The sequence below is a fragment of the Carlito syrichta genome, unplaced genomic scaffold (genome assembly GCF_000164805.1).
Source record: "Carlito syrichta isolate Samal-C Ts95f unplaced genomic scaffold, Tarsius_syrichta-2.0.1 Scaffold315528, whole genome shotgun sequence".
Lineage (NCBI taxonomy): Eukaryota > Metazoa > Chordata > Mammalia > Primates > Tarsiidae > Carlito > Carlito syrichta.
In genome coordinates, this window is record NW_007259624.1 from 155,558 (window position 1) to 170,767 (window position 15,210).

General features: G+C 39.8%; 1 protein-coding gene across 1 annotated transcript in view; it reads left to right on the forward strand.

The window, feature by feature from the left end:
- The window catches only part of LOC103275541 (leucine-rich repeat and calponin homology domain-containing protein 2-like), a 122,365-nt gene that overhangs the window by 63,717 nt on the left and 43,438 nt on the right, over nt 1-15,210 (forward strand). Inside the window, 2 exon segments of the mRNA XM_021706398.1 lie at nt 6,611-6,720; nt 10,431-10,565. Of these exon segments, the coding sequence (XP_021562073.1) occupies nt 6,611-6,720; nt 10,431-10,565 (245 nt within the window).

The window sequence follows — 15,210 nt, forward strand, 5'->3', positions numbered from 1 at the left end:
CAGTCATATTGATATTTACTTATAAGTTTTACTGCCATGTATGCACACTGGTCACTAATCACACACCAGTATTATAGGTATAACTGATATCCTATGTCAGAGGCGATCTTCCAGATGTGCCTTTACAGGCCTCAGCCATGTAGCTATAGATGTTGGCTCCCAACACTGTACCTCGGGCGCTTGGTGGTTGTCATTTACCCGATTTGCAATTTGTCACTACTATGCCCTGGGGAACAGAAAATTTTCTGTGCAGAAGCAGGTTCTCAGATTTGATCTTTTATGTATATATTCATTCTCTTTGTTCTGAACTTACCTTGTGATTGGAATACATTTTCTGATGCATTTTGTAAATTAAAGAAGCTGCACTGTATGTCCAACTATCTATGATCTAATGTTGCGAGAAGAACACAATCTACTTGTTATGTTGTTCTTGCAGGTTCCCTTTCAGTAGATTTTATTCAGTGGCTCCTCTTGACATTTCAAAGCTGATTGCAGCATCAGTTTTGTTTCCTCATATTTTCTTCATTATTTGGTGTCTGCAGCTATCTTTGTAAACAAGCAGCATCTTATTACCAATTCACCCTAACATCATTTAACTTAACTTTATATTTTTTAGTTATTATTTCAGGTAAAGTCCACATCCTTATACCTTGCTTACTGTCTTGCTTTATTTAAAATGACCCATTTATGTAAATTCACTGGACTATTTCATCCCAATTCTATTTCTTTTTAAATTCATTTTCTCTAAAATGTATTCTTCAGAGAGATTTTTTTTTTGAGTTGGGGTCTCACTCTGTCGCCCAGATTGGAGTGCAGTGGCTACTCCCAGCCACCGCAGCCTCGACCCACTGGACTCCAGCAATCCTTCCGCCTCAGCCTTCCGAGTAGCCAGAATTACAGGCGCGCGCTACCACGCCCGGCTACTTTTTTGATTTATTGTAGAGATGAGGTCTCACTGCCCAGGCAGGTCTCAAACCCGTGGGCTCGGGCAATCCACTCACCTCAGCCTCCCAAAGGCGCGGGATTACAGGCTGACCCACCAAGCCCGGCTTCAGAGAGATTTTTAAAGATGAATTGGCTAGAAGACCCTTGGGAATTTGAGTTCCCACAATCCCCAAAGTTCTGCCTCCTAGGACAGATGAAGGAGGGTGTGGAAGTTTGTCTGTAGGTCTGCCTACTCTGTAGCTCAATGGGGCAGCTTGACCTCAGTTTGTTTTCAGCCTGAAGACTTAGGTTCTGCTCTTTCCCTTGCCATTCTGTTCTTTCCCTAAGACTCACTCTCTTACTGAGTCTTTGTTTTTCACCTTCTCTTTGAAGTTAAAAATCCTTCCTGTTTTCCTTTGAGCCTTTTTTGCTTTTTCATTTGCCATGAATTGCTAGGCACTAATTTATATTTGTTAAAAATTGATTTTTAAATTATCAGGAGAGAATGAATGAATGGACTTATCCATTCTGGGACAGATTACAGACATTTCTGAAATTTTTTACAACAATCGTGTGCTGTAGATATTACTTTTCTTATTATAAGGAGGAAACTGGGGATATGAGAGGTTTTTCCAGTGGTTGTGTTTTGTTTTGTTTTTTTTGAGTTGGAGTCTCACTCTGTCGCCCAGACTACAGTGCAGTGGCCGCTCCCGGCCACCGCAGCCTCGACCTGCTGAGCTCTGGCGATCCTTCCGCCTCAGCCTTCCAAGTAGCTGGAACTGCAGGCATGCGCTACCATGCCCAATTAGTTTTTTGATTTATTGTAGAGATGAGGTCTCGCCAAGTTGCCCAGGCGGGTCTCAAACTTGCAGGCTCAGGCAATCCACTCACCTCGGCCTCCCAAAGCGCGGGATTACAGGCTGAGCCACCGAGCCCGGCCCACTAATAGTTTACTTTGTTTTTTTCCCGGCTTTTTATGTGATGTTATGTGGTACTCAAGTAGGATTGAAAGCCATAGAGTTAAGTAAATTGCTCAAGACCATAGAGAAGAAATTTGAGCTTTCTGAGGACAGAGAATGTGTCTAACTCATTTTTGGACACCAGAAGAGGATGAATGAGCCGGGCTTGGTGGCTCAGCCTGTAATCCCACACCTTTGGGAGGCTGAGGTGAGTGGATTGCCTGAGCCCGCAGGTTCGAGACCCGCCTGGGCAGCGAGACCTCATCTCTAAAATACATCAAAAAATCAGCCGGGCGTGGTAGCACGTGCCTGTAATTCCGGCTACTTGGAAGGCTGAGGAGGAAGGTTGCTGGAGCCCAGCAGGTCGAGGCTGCGGTGGCCGGGAGCAGCCACTGCACTCCAGTCTGGGCGACAGATGAGACTCCAACTCAAAAAAAAAAAACAAAAAAAAACCAAGAGGAAGAATGAGTGAACTAGTCAGATTTCTAATTTGCAGTAACCTGTATCTAAAGCATATGATATTTTTTCAAAGCCATGATATTGCTGCTTTTGAATTTGTGTCTCTTAAACATCATGCCCAATTTAGATTTTTAAGGAGAAATTGAAAGCTAAGTTTCGAAACTTCATGTTTCCACAGAGAAGAAATCTTCTCTCATTGAGTTAAGTTTATGCAATGAAGGTTAGTAATATGGACTGATATTTTTTAAATGAAGAGTACATTTCATGCAATAATTAAGTGATAATGTACATTTTGAGCAATTTTTAGAGCAGTGAGCTTTATTCTTTGCTTAACTGAAAGATTCACAATAGTTAGATAAATGATTTCTTGTATACTCTTATCTATTGGGTGTCTGTTATGTACTAGGCATAATACTGCAGATAGAGCACTGAAAAAAGACCAAATTTCTGCTTTCATGGAACTTTTATTTCAGAATCTGATGCATTCAGACCTGGAAACAAAGCTTAGAAGATTTTTCATGAGAGGGAAAAGTCAGACAACTCATTATCAGGATAGAATGATTTTTGCAACAACATTCTTGAAATAGATTGCTCTTTGAATGAAGGAGTTTTTGAAACACTTGTTTATTCATTTACCAGACTCACTTTATGTCCAACTCTCTTCTTTGTGGGGCAGAGGTAGAGGGTGCAAGATGGAAACAGACATAAATTCTTACAGATCCCCATAATGGAGAGAAATATCACTCTGCTTTAAGACAGAAAGTGGTGAGTGCTGTGGAAGAGACACAGATAAAGAATGCTGTATGTTCACAGGTGACAGAGATTACTCACAGCTCAAGGATGGGGAGGAGAGTGAAGAAAAATGTAGAGATCGTGGAAAAATCGTAGGATTTGACCAGTACCTGCAAGGATGAATGTGATGTTCTGCATAAGCTTATTCATTATCCAATGCAGGGTTCATGCTTATCTCTTCAACTAAATAAATTACATATATGGGCAGTTTTTTCTATTCTTTAGATGTTACTTATATGACTTACAGTAATTAGATGATAGGCTTAATTTAAGCAGACCTCTTTTTTCTTTATCTTAAATCCCTTCCTTCCTTCCTTCCTTCCTTCCTTCCTTCCTTCCTTCCTTCCTTCCTTCCTTCCTTTCTTTCTTTCGTTGGAGTCTCACTCGGTCACCCAGACTGGAGTGAAGTGGCCGCTCCTGGCCACCGCAGCCTCGACCTGCTGGGCTACGGCGATCCTTCCGCCTCAGCCTTCCAAGTAGCCGGAATTACAGGCATGCGCTACCACGCCCGACTGATTTTTTGATTTATTGTAGAGATGAGGTCTCTCTGCCCAGGCGGGTCTCGAACCCACGGGCTCAGGCAATCCACTCACCTCAGCCTCCCAAAGGCACGGGATTACAGGCTGAGCCACCGAGCCCGGCTCTTCCTGTTTCTTTACACACACACACACACACGCACTCTCATGCACCCAACCACTCATGCATACACTCACTCACTCTTGCCCCTCTTTTTTTCTTCTTATTTACACTTAAACAGTCAAAGGGGCATTTCATTTGAAAAATAGATGCTCACAGGGGGACACCATCTTAACATTATTTCATAGCATCGAGCAAAACTTTTATTCCCCTGAATTAGGTAAGGGAGTTCTTGAAATGTGGAAATTATGGAAAGTCAGAATATTTCTTTCATAGATAAATTTTCTGAAAACTTGACCCAGGCTGGTCACTGAGTTTGTTATTTGAAAGAGAAAAAAAAATGCTTGAACAATTATTATAATACTATAGGAAAGGGATTGGCAGTAGTGGGAAACTGCCAGGGTAGAGGTAGTGCGATTGGCATTTGAGGGAAACTGCCAGGGGAGAGAGGGGCACACCTCATCAACAAGGGTACCTGCATAATGAAATTTTGTATACCTAACCCTGAATTGTGCCCCACATCTTTAAAATGCAAAAATCAAAATAAATAGGTGATATAATCAGAGCTTCCTTCATGGCCCCAGTAAAGTTATTCTGCCTTAACCCAGAAGAATAAGCACGCACTTAATGTGTGTTATAGACTTTTTATAAGGCTAAAGAGGTTATTTTGCATCCTCATGCATGTCATAGTTAATATATATATAGAAAACATTTAGTACTGCTGTTATGATTTCCAATAATTTTATGTATATTTGAAGTTTTCATTTTAAAAACCGCAGTTGAAGTGTTTTAAAACACTTTTTGATTGCTTAGTATTCATAGAAGGAATTCCCAAGCATGCATGTTGTATTTTCATCTCCTTCTGCTTGGTCATGCTGTCTTTCTTTTACTGGCTTTGGCTTTATTTTTTAAGTAGCTAGTCTCACTTCCTGTAAGGCTTGGGTTTTGTGGGACTCAATGACAGCCCTCCTGCAACATGCTTTTGGTTCTTTTTGAGTGTGACTTCCCTCAGTGGCTTCTTCAGAAGCCCCAGACCACAAGATGACTTCTTTTTGAGGTTCTGGAAGGCAAGAGGTCTTACATATATTAGACCATCCATTTTCTTCCTACAAGTCAAGGGTTTCAGATGTATCTACTTCCTTATCTTCTATAGAGCACCAGAATGCTGATTCAAATATATGCTATAACTAATTTAAAAAGAAAATGCTGAGGTACAAGAACAAGAATATATGTTCAAAGGTATAAATTTGAAATTAAAATTATGTAGTTAGGTGTGCATAAGACTTTTTGATTATACAGAGAGAACTCAAGTCTTCTTATCCCAAGTATTATATTTGTAAATTATATTTAATTTAAAAAATCTAAAACATTGAAATAGCTTCAAAAGATGTTTGTAGGAAATGCTTGTCAGGACAGAATAAAAGTTACATATGCTTCTTATTGAACATTGTTTAAATTATAGTGATTGAAACCACTGCCATTGCAGTATGCCAGTGCAGCCTTCTCCACAGTATTGATTTCTGAGATTGGAATTCTTTGTCTAAAATTTCCTGGATGACTCTCCCTTCCCACCCCAGACTGAAAGTCTATGAGACAGAGGAACTGAAGCTCTTTATTAATAGCTCTTTACTATTGTGTGTCTCTTATGTGCATGGAAAGTTGATAGTCTTGGATAAAAGTCTGTAAGAAGAAAATAATGCAAGTTTAAATCTGCTCTGGGTGTTGTACCATAAAAATGTTAATTAAACTTCTTGCTATAATCACTCTTCCATATGTACAATATTTCTTTTTTTTTTTTTGAGTTGGAGTCTCACTCTGTCGCCCAGACTGGAGTGCAGTGGTCGCTCCCGGCCACCGCAGCCTCGACCTGCTGGGCTCCAGCGATCCTTCCGCCTCAGCCTTCCAAGTAGCCGGAATTACAGGCATGCGCTACCACGCCCAGCTGATTTTTTGATTTATTGTAGAGATGAGGTCTTGCCGCCCAGGCGGATCTCGAACCCGCAGGCTCGGGCAATCCACTCACCTCAGCCTCCCAAAGGCGCGGGATTACAGGCTGAGCCACCGAGCCCAGCATGTAGAATATTTCTTACCTTCTTGATTAGTCTCTAAAAATGATGTTCTTCAGAGGTTAAAAGCATGCATTTCCTCAACTCTTTTCAATGGGAGCACCACTGTTAGTTGCTATTCTTTAGGTCAAGGATCTCTTCAGCTGCTTCTAAACTTGCCACATTTCCTCAAAGGAGTCCAGGCTCATCTCCATAGAGCAAACTTTTTGGATACCCTGTCAGTAAACAGCTAGAAGGCAGAATTTTTTTTTCACTGCACACTCAAATATATAATCCATGTATCACCAGTTAGTTCTTAACCCAGGCCTATGAAAAATTGTATGCCAACAAAAATATTAAATAAGCTTATTTTTAGTCTGCAAAACAGTTTTAGAGTTGTATTTGAAATAAACTATCTGAGTTTAATGAAAGGATTGTGAGTGTAAATTAAAACTTAGAATAAAAGCAGTGGAAAGATGAGAGTCAGAGATCCATCAGAGAAGTGCCCTGGAACAGGTCCAGCAACAACCCAGACCCTTCTCTGGATCCAGTTTATTATCACCAAAAAATACAGCTTGTTGGGAGTGACCATGTCTGTCCCCACATTCCAGTATAATTTAAAATGAGAATATTTGAATCAAGCTTCCCCTGTGAAGTCGGAATTTTTTTTTCTTTGAATGGCAAATGAATTATTTGGGATCAGTAAAAACTGTGTTTAATTTTAATCTGAATAGCCCTATGTGCCAACCTGTACCAGGCACTACATAAAGGATTTTTTCCCTCTTTCTATTGTAGTATTTCTAAGCCTTCAGAGAAATCTGGAATCTATAGACCCACAGTTTACAATCCGGAGGAAAATGGAGCAGATGAGAGAAGAAAAAGAGCTGGTGGAACAACTCTGTGAGGTACCCAAGAACTATTATGTAACAAAAGAATGATTTTCAGAATTGAAATAGCATTATATGTATAAATAGACTTTGAAGTGTTGCAAACAATGCTAGTTTCAAATCTACCTCGGTCACTGACGGCATGTTTGCTATTGAGCAAGTCACTTAACATTCTGGAGTTTCAGTTTCTTCATGTACTAAAAAAAAAAAAAAAAGTTCCAATCTACCTTAGTGGGTTCTGATAAGGAATACATGAAGTAATAGAAATACTTAATACATATGTATAAATGCTGACACTATTTCAATTCAGGTATACTTTTAAAAAAATGCCTGTCATTTATTTACTCGATGATAATAATCCCAGTAATTTACAGATGTTTATAGTTATCCTCCTTCTGTACCCTTAACTGGTCAGAGCTTTTAAATCAGTCATTTGAGTTCTTACCAAGGATGAAGTCTTGTGCCAGGTGCCATCAAGCATGTTAAGCTTAGGGATCGCAGGGACTAGTGGCTGTCTTTTCCTTATCTTATTTCTTAGTTCCTGGTGGGCAGGTATTTATCTACCCACATGGCTTTTGTGTCTGGTTATAAAGATCGTACATAAATGTTAACTAGCAGTACAGGCGTCAGTCACCAAAGAAGACGACATTGGTATTGGCTATTAGCACATTATCAATTGCTACACAACTGCTTTATGTTCTAAGAGAAGTATCAGAGCTATGAAGTATCAGAGCTATGAACCAGAAGAGGATAAAAATGCTTCTTGGAGGACAGTTTTTATATCAAATTTTCTCCTTTCACTAGCAAATGTGTATTGAATTCTATGCTATACTAGGTGATATTCTAGATGATGGATGTAGGAGAGAAAAAAAGGTCCCTGCTGTTATGAATCTTCTGCTCTGTTGGGAAGAGATAGTAAATAAGAAGGAAATAAATATACAATTTCAGATAGCCATGAGTTTTACAAATGGACAATGAATCCGACAAATAAGATTTAAAGTGAATCAAGATAGGTCAGCATCTTTGTTGTAGCAGATGATACTTTATACAATTTAGCAGGTAGTCAGGAGGAAAAATTGTTTTCAAAATCTCTTACCACCACTTTAAGCCATTGTGGTTGGTTGAGCCAGCACCAGGGGAAAGCAGACCTCTGTCCTTTGCCAGAGCATTTGTACATGCTGTAAATTTGGAAGCTGAGCTTTTTGAGCTCTGTGCAAATGAGGTCAGAAGCTCAGATATTTCTCTCAAACAGTGATATCTTATCATTTAAAGTTAGACATGAGTTATATTCATCACTTATGTTTTAATTTAGTGATATAAAACTAGAGACTAAAAGAGTACTTTAAAAAAATCATACCTACACACAAGGAAGTTCTGAAAGATTTATATAGCATTATTATATTCACTGTTTTTCAAGTGTCCATTTATTACAGATCACCAATTAAGTCATCCTTTCATAGTTAAAAGGAACTTTTTTTTTTTTTTTTTTTTTTTGCAGAGCAAAGACTTCTATGTGAGGTTTTCAAACGGATTCTTCTACTTCTTCTTCCAAGTTGATGGAGCGGACTTACTTTTACTTTTTCCTCCCACTAAGTACACCTGAAACCCTTAGACATTATCTACAAAACAAACAGAAGAGCACTCTGAAAGGTAATGAGAAGAAGGCAGACTGGCTAGAATCCTTGGGGTATGAGGAACACCATGGTGGTGAGCTCCATGGGTTTTCTTTTTTGCCTTAAGTATCTCAGACTTGGAGCTGGGAACTTGGAAACACTAACGGGCACAGACCTTAGAAAAAAAAATAAAAAGGCTTTCTCTAGCCAAACAACCAGGAAGAGGGCAAGATATAAAACCTTTGTTTTGTTTTGGTTTTTTTTGAGTTGGAGTCTCACTCTGTCACCCAGACTGGAGTGCAGTGGCCGCTCCCAGCCACCGCAGCCTCGACCTGCTGGGCTCCTGTGATCCTTCCACCTCAGCCTTCCAAGTAGCCGGAATTACAGGCATGCACTACCATGCCCGGCTGATTATTTGATTTATTGTAGAGATGAGTTCTCGCTGCCCAGGTGGGTCTCGAACCCGCGGGCTCGGGCAATCCACTCACCTCAGCCTCCCAAAGGTGCGGGATTACAGGCTGAGCCACCGAGCCCAGCTTATAAAACCTTTAGACAATAAATACTCTAGCTAAACACAACAAGCACCAAGAAAATACTGTGGTCCCCCCTCACCAATGCCAGCAAAGGCTGAGTCAGGAGGCTAGACTTCTGCCATGCTGGGATGGAAGGCCAAGTCAAGAACCAGAAATTCCATCTCTATCTGCTCCCAGAGTTTCAGTGGAGACCACATGGGGAGACTGGATTTCCAGCCCCACCCAGGAGTAAGGAGGCACCTACTCCCATCCCTAAACCCTGGCCAACTGAGACCCAATAGGAAACTTAGACTTCCACATTCATCTGGCAATAACAAGATGGTAGCCCCTTGCCCTGCTGGAGCAGTGTATAAAAATCATAATAATAACAATGATTATTATTATTATTATCATAACCAGTTAAGACAGAGGTTTAAATAGGATCCGGAGTCTTATAACATACTAAGAGACTATCCAGTATTTTGATTTTTAATAGAAAAATCCCTCATTATACCAAGGACTGGAAGATCTCAAACTGAATAAAAAAAGACAATCTACAGATGACAGCACTGATATGGCAGAGATGTTAGAATTACCTGACAAATGTTTTTAAACAGCCATGGTAAAAACGCTTCAGCAAGCAAATTTAAAATGTGGTTGGAAGAAAGGAAAAGCACACCTCAGCAAAAAAACTAGAAAAATCTCAGCAAAGAATTAGGAAACATAAAGAAGAACCAAATGGAAATTTGGAACTGAAAAATACATTAGAAAAAAGCCCCCAGTGGATGGGCTCCACGGCAGAATGTAGGTGACAAAGAAAAGAACTGGAATGAAACTGGAAGAAAGAACAACAGAGAGAAAACAAATTAACAATAAATAAACAGAGCCTCTGGGACCCTTGGGGGTTTAGCAAATGCTCTAATATCTGGGGGATCCAGAAGGAAAGGGGAATGAGAGCAAGACTGAAGAGGAACTCTGTGGTGGGAGGGGAGTGGTATGGCTAAAAGGGCAACAGGAGAGATCCTTGTGATGACAGGAATGTTGTATATTTGACTCTGTCAAGGTCAATAGCCTGGTTGTTTTACAGGTTGTTACCATTCAGGGAAAGGGCACAGGGTACATATAGTCTGTTTATTATTTTTTACAACTGCATACGAATCTAAAATTATCTCAAAATCAAAGTTTAATTTTTTACAAAAGGACAGAAATTGACTTCTTAACTAAAATGTAGTCTAAGAGAAAAGCAGCATCCCTTATTCCCTCTTCTATCCCAAACAGACTGAATCAGTCAGGATTTGTTGTTTACTTATCACTTCATTCTGTTTTTATATTTTCATAGCCAAGGCTGAGAAAACCTTGAACTCAAGAAGTGATTCCATTATTCCTTTCATTCTACTAACTAAAAATTTCAGACACAGCTGAATTTGTTTTTATACAGAGGGATTTTTGATATTGCCTGAAAAGTTTTCAGTGTCAGTGTTGTTCTTATTCTTACCTTCCATAATGAAATGAAGGCCTCTATTCATAAATACCCATAATTATATTTTACCCTCAGCAGCCTCAGTGTTGATAGCAATTGGCTTCCTTCTAATTTTCCCAACAGAGCATCGAGATGAGACTGAAGGTCAGTCTGCATGAAGACCTGGGGGTAGCTCTCATGGATGTTGTCCTCTGCCATCTGGTCAACCATATCCGCCCACGGTCTGTTGCAAGCATCCATGTTCCCTCACCGGCGGTTGTAAGTAGATTTGACATAAAACAGACTCATTTGGGGGCATTGGTGTTGGTTTAGGATGCCAGTGGCATCACTGGGACCTTGCTCACATGTTTTCTGTTGGGTCCCAAACAACTAGAAGAGTGGAAAAGGAATGAAGGAATGAGTCTAAATAAAGCAATATCTTCATGGTTAAAAGGGAGACTATTTAAAAATAAATATGTAAATGATAGAAACATAATTTTGTTTCAAATAACAAGCAATTCACTTTAAAGAAATTACTGCTTGAGATGCTAACTTAAAGACTATAGGAACATAAAGATTCACTTCTCCCAAAGGGTTATTTAGACAGTGAGATGTCTTTTCAGAAAGCTCCTTTGTTGATGAGTTGGCAACTTTCCTTCTAAATGGAATCTCTTTCTTCTGTTTGTCATTGGGGGTTTCAGGATAACTCTGACAAGATGTGGATTCTGTGGAAAATAGCACTAATAACCTTCAAGAGGTCAGTTAACAGTCATGAATTCAATAATTCTTTGACCAGTCACACATTCAAGGACACATTGGTGATACTGGGAACACAGTAGGGAAAGGGAACATGAGTGAGATTTCATAATCCCCCCAAGTCTTCATCTACACTGTAGGGGAGAGAAAGCCTGCTCATCCTCTTTCTGGATATCCCAGAGCATGTTAGAAGCCAGAAGAGAGAGCTACAGAGTTAGTGTTATGGTCATTCAGGCATGTGTGGAGGGATAGGAGATAAGCTTGTCTTTGATGCCTACAAAGTTTTAGACAAACAGAGAAGAATTTCTGCTCAAACTCTTGCCATTTGTTGGAGGAGACAGAAGAGTTTAGGAGCTAAAAATATAAGGTGGGATTCAAATTCCAGAAGTACTTCTAAAAGCCATAGAAGTTTGGGCAAGTTATTTATCATCTCTTTAACTTGATTTGCTCTTCACTATAGTAAAAATGTTCTTGTGAGGATGAAATGATGTATGACATGCAATATACAGGAACATGTAAGTCATCATTATCATTAGTGTTTATATGGCAGATGTTCAGAATTCAGCGCTCCTAGTGTTGAGATACAATGTTTATAAAATGTCATACCATCAGTGTGTTGGGTGGAAGCTCATGATCCTCAGTAAAAGAAACAGAGTGGGAAATATCACTTCTAGACTTTAAACTTTACTATAAGGCTACAATAATCCAAACAGTCTGGTATTGGTACAAGAACAGATGTATAGACCAATGGAACAGTATAGAAATTCTGGAAGCAAAACCTCAGTTTCCCAATCAATTCATCTTTGACAAAGCCTCCACCAACAACCACTGGGGAAAAGAGAAACTATTCAGTAAATAGTGCTGGGAAAACTGGCTGAGCACATGCAGAAAGAAGAATGAAACAGGACCCCTATCTATCATCACACACAAAAATCAACTCCAAGTGGATCAAACACTCAAATGTAAAACCTCAAACTATCTTAGAAAATGTGGGAGACACCGTTATAGAAATCAGAATAGGCAACCAATTCCTGATCAAAACTCTAGATGCCCATGTCATAGGAGATAACGCAGACCACTGGGACCTCATCAACAGAAAATCTGCAAAGCAAAAGAAACCATCAAGAGAGTGGGGAGACAGCCCACAGAATGGGGAAAAAATATTTGTCAATTGTATATCTAACAAAGGTCTAACATCCAGGATCCACAAAGAACTCAAATGTACAGAAAAGAAAAACAAACAGCCCCATTAAAAAATGGGCAAAAGACATGAATAGACACTTCTCAAGACAACATATACAGGCAGGCAATAGACACATGAAAAAATTCTCAGTCTCATTAATCATAAGAGAAATGCAAATCAAAACCACATTGAGCTGCCACCAATCTCTAGTAAGAATGGCCATCATTAATAAAACAAAAAACAACAGATGCTGGTGAGGATACAGAGAAATGGGAGTACTTCTACCCAGTTGGTGAGAGTTTAAACTAATTCAGCCTCTATGGAAAACAGTGTGGCTATTTCTAAAAGATTCTAAAAATCAATCTTCCGCATGACCCAGCAATCTCCCTTCTGGGAATATACCTGGGGCAACTCAAATCACTCTACAAAAAAGATACTTGTGCACACGTTTATTGCAACATTATTCACAACAGCAAAAACATGGAATCCACTGTGCTGCCCATCGCAACTGGACTGGATAAAAAAATGTGGCACGCATACACAAAGGAATATTATGCAGCCATAAGGAAAGACAAAATTATGGACTTGGATGGATTTGGAGTGTATCATACTTAGTTATCTATCACAGAAATGAAGAATTCAGTACCACATTTTCTCACCCATAAGTAGACCCTGAATACCTATCATAATACCACAAGAAGGGGACTGGCAGTAGTGGGACACTACTGGGTGGGGGGCACATAACATCAATAAGGGTGCCTGATCCTAATCCAGGTGGAGTGAGGTCCAATGGGAGGCCCAAAACTTCACCTGTAGTTAAACCACTTATGCATGAAATTCTGACTTGTACTCCACAACTAAAATAAAACAGAATAAAACAAAATAAAACACACTGTCATCCATAGCTGACAGTGCAGACACAAATGCATTTATTGCTTACTATGTGCTAGAGACCATACTTGGTGCTAAAGACACAGCCACGGAGCCAAAAGACACAATCTTCAAGGTTACTTAGCTCTAATATAGCCAGAAATATGAACAAGTGAAAGGAAACTTACGTATGTGTCAATGTGTGTGTGCATGAAGAGAGACAGATCTAGATCTAGATACAGATACACAGTTATGTAGTTCTTAGACATGATGAGATCGCTATAAGGGAAATCAAACAAATGAGGGAACCTAGTCCCAAGAGGCCAAGAATGACTTGCCTTCTGTGCACACTGTGGTAGGGGAGGAAAGGGAGCTAGTGATGCTAAGAGTCCAGGGAACTGGGGGACAGGGTGGGCATAGCTTTCTAGGCAGAGGGCCACCAGAGCCTGGAGCAGAGAGCAATGGCACACACGTGAGACAGAAAGTAGGTTCTACAACCACAGCATAGCCAGGTCCTGTCAAAAAGGGCTTCAAGATGCTCACTGAGAGCCGGGCTCGGTGGCTCAGCCTGTAATCCTGCGCCTTTGGGAGGCTGAGGTGAATGGATTGCCTGAGCCCGTGGGTTTGAGACCCACCTGGGCAGCGAGACCTCATTTCTACAATAAAATAAAAAAAAAAAATCAACCGGGCGTGGTAGCGCATGCCTGTAATTCCGGCTACTTGGAAGGCTGAGGCAGAAGGATCGCAGGAGCCCAGCAGGTTGAGGATGCGGTGGCCGGGAGCAGCCACTGCACTCCAGTCTGGGCGACAGAGTGAGACTCCAACTCAAGGGTTTTTTTTTAATCAAGAATAGATGTTGGATTTTGCCAAGAGCCTTTTCTGCATTTATGATATTATCATGTGGTTCTTGTTTGCAGATCTGCTGATATGTTTAATAATTATACTGAAGGTCTTGTGGATGTTAAACCAGCCCTGCATCCTGGGGATTAAGCCTACTTGGTTATGGTGGGTAATTTTTGAGATATGTTGTTGAATCTGATTTGCTGGAATCTTGTTGAAAATTTTTGCATTTATCTTATCAGGGATATTGGCCTGAAGTTCTCTTTCTTTGTTGGATCTTTGCCGGGTTTGAGTGTCAGTGTGATGTTACCTTCATTGAATTATTTAGGAAGAGTTCCATCTTTCTCGATTGACTAGAATACTTTCAGTAGGATTGGTATCAGCTCCTTCTTATATGTTTTATAGAATTCCACTGAAAAGCCATCTTTTTAGGACTTTTTTTGGTAGATAGTTTTCTTATGATGGAGTCAATTTCCTGGGTTGTTATTGATCTATTTAGGGTCTCTATTTCTTCTTGTTTCAACCTTGGGAGGTTGTGTGATGTCAGAAAGCCCTCCATTTTGTTCAAGTTTTTAAATTTGTTTCCTTACAAGTGTGCATAGTAACTTCTGATAATTTTTTGTATTTCTTCAAGGTCGGTTATAACTTGATGTTTTGTGTTTCTGAGTGTGTTTATTTGGGCTTTTTGTCTCTTTTTACTTGTCATTCTGGCTAGGGTTTTATCAATCTTGTTTATCCTTTCAAAGAACCAGCTTTTTGTTTCAGTGATTTTTTTTCTATAATATTTTTGTCTTCTATGTCCCGTATTTGGGCTTTTACTTTGGTGATCTGGATTCTTCTGCTGATGTTAGGGTTTTGGCGTTCTTGCCTTTCTGGCTCCCTTAGGTGATTTGTCAGGTTGTTGACTTTTGATCGTCTCTATTTTGTTGATGTATTTTTGTACAGATATGAATTCCCCTTTGTACTGATTTCATGGTATCACAGAGGTTTTGGTAAGATGTATCTTTGTTTTCAAGAATCTTTTAATTTTTGTTTCATTTCCTGTGTTGATTCAGGAGTTGTTCAGCATTGTGCTGTGTAGTGTCCACGTCTTTGTGTGTTAGGGGGAGATTATGTTGGTAGTGATATTTATTTTTATTCCACTGTGGTCTGAGAAGGTGCATGGTAGAATTTCGATCTTATGGAATTTGTTTATGCTTGATTTATGACTGAGTATGTGGTCAGTCTTGGAGTATGTTCCATGCAGTGATGAGTAGAATGTATATTCCATGGTTG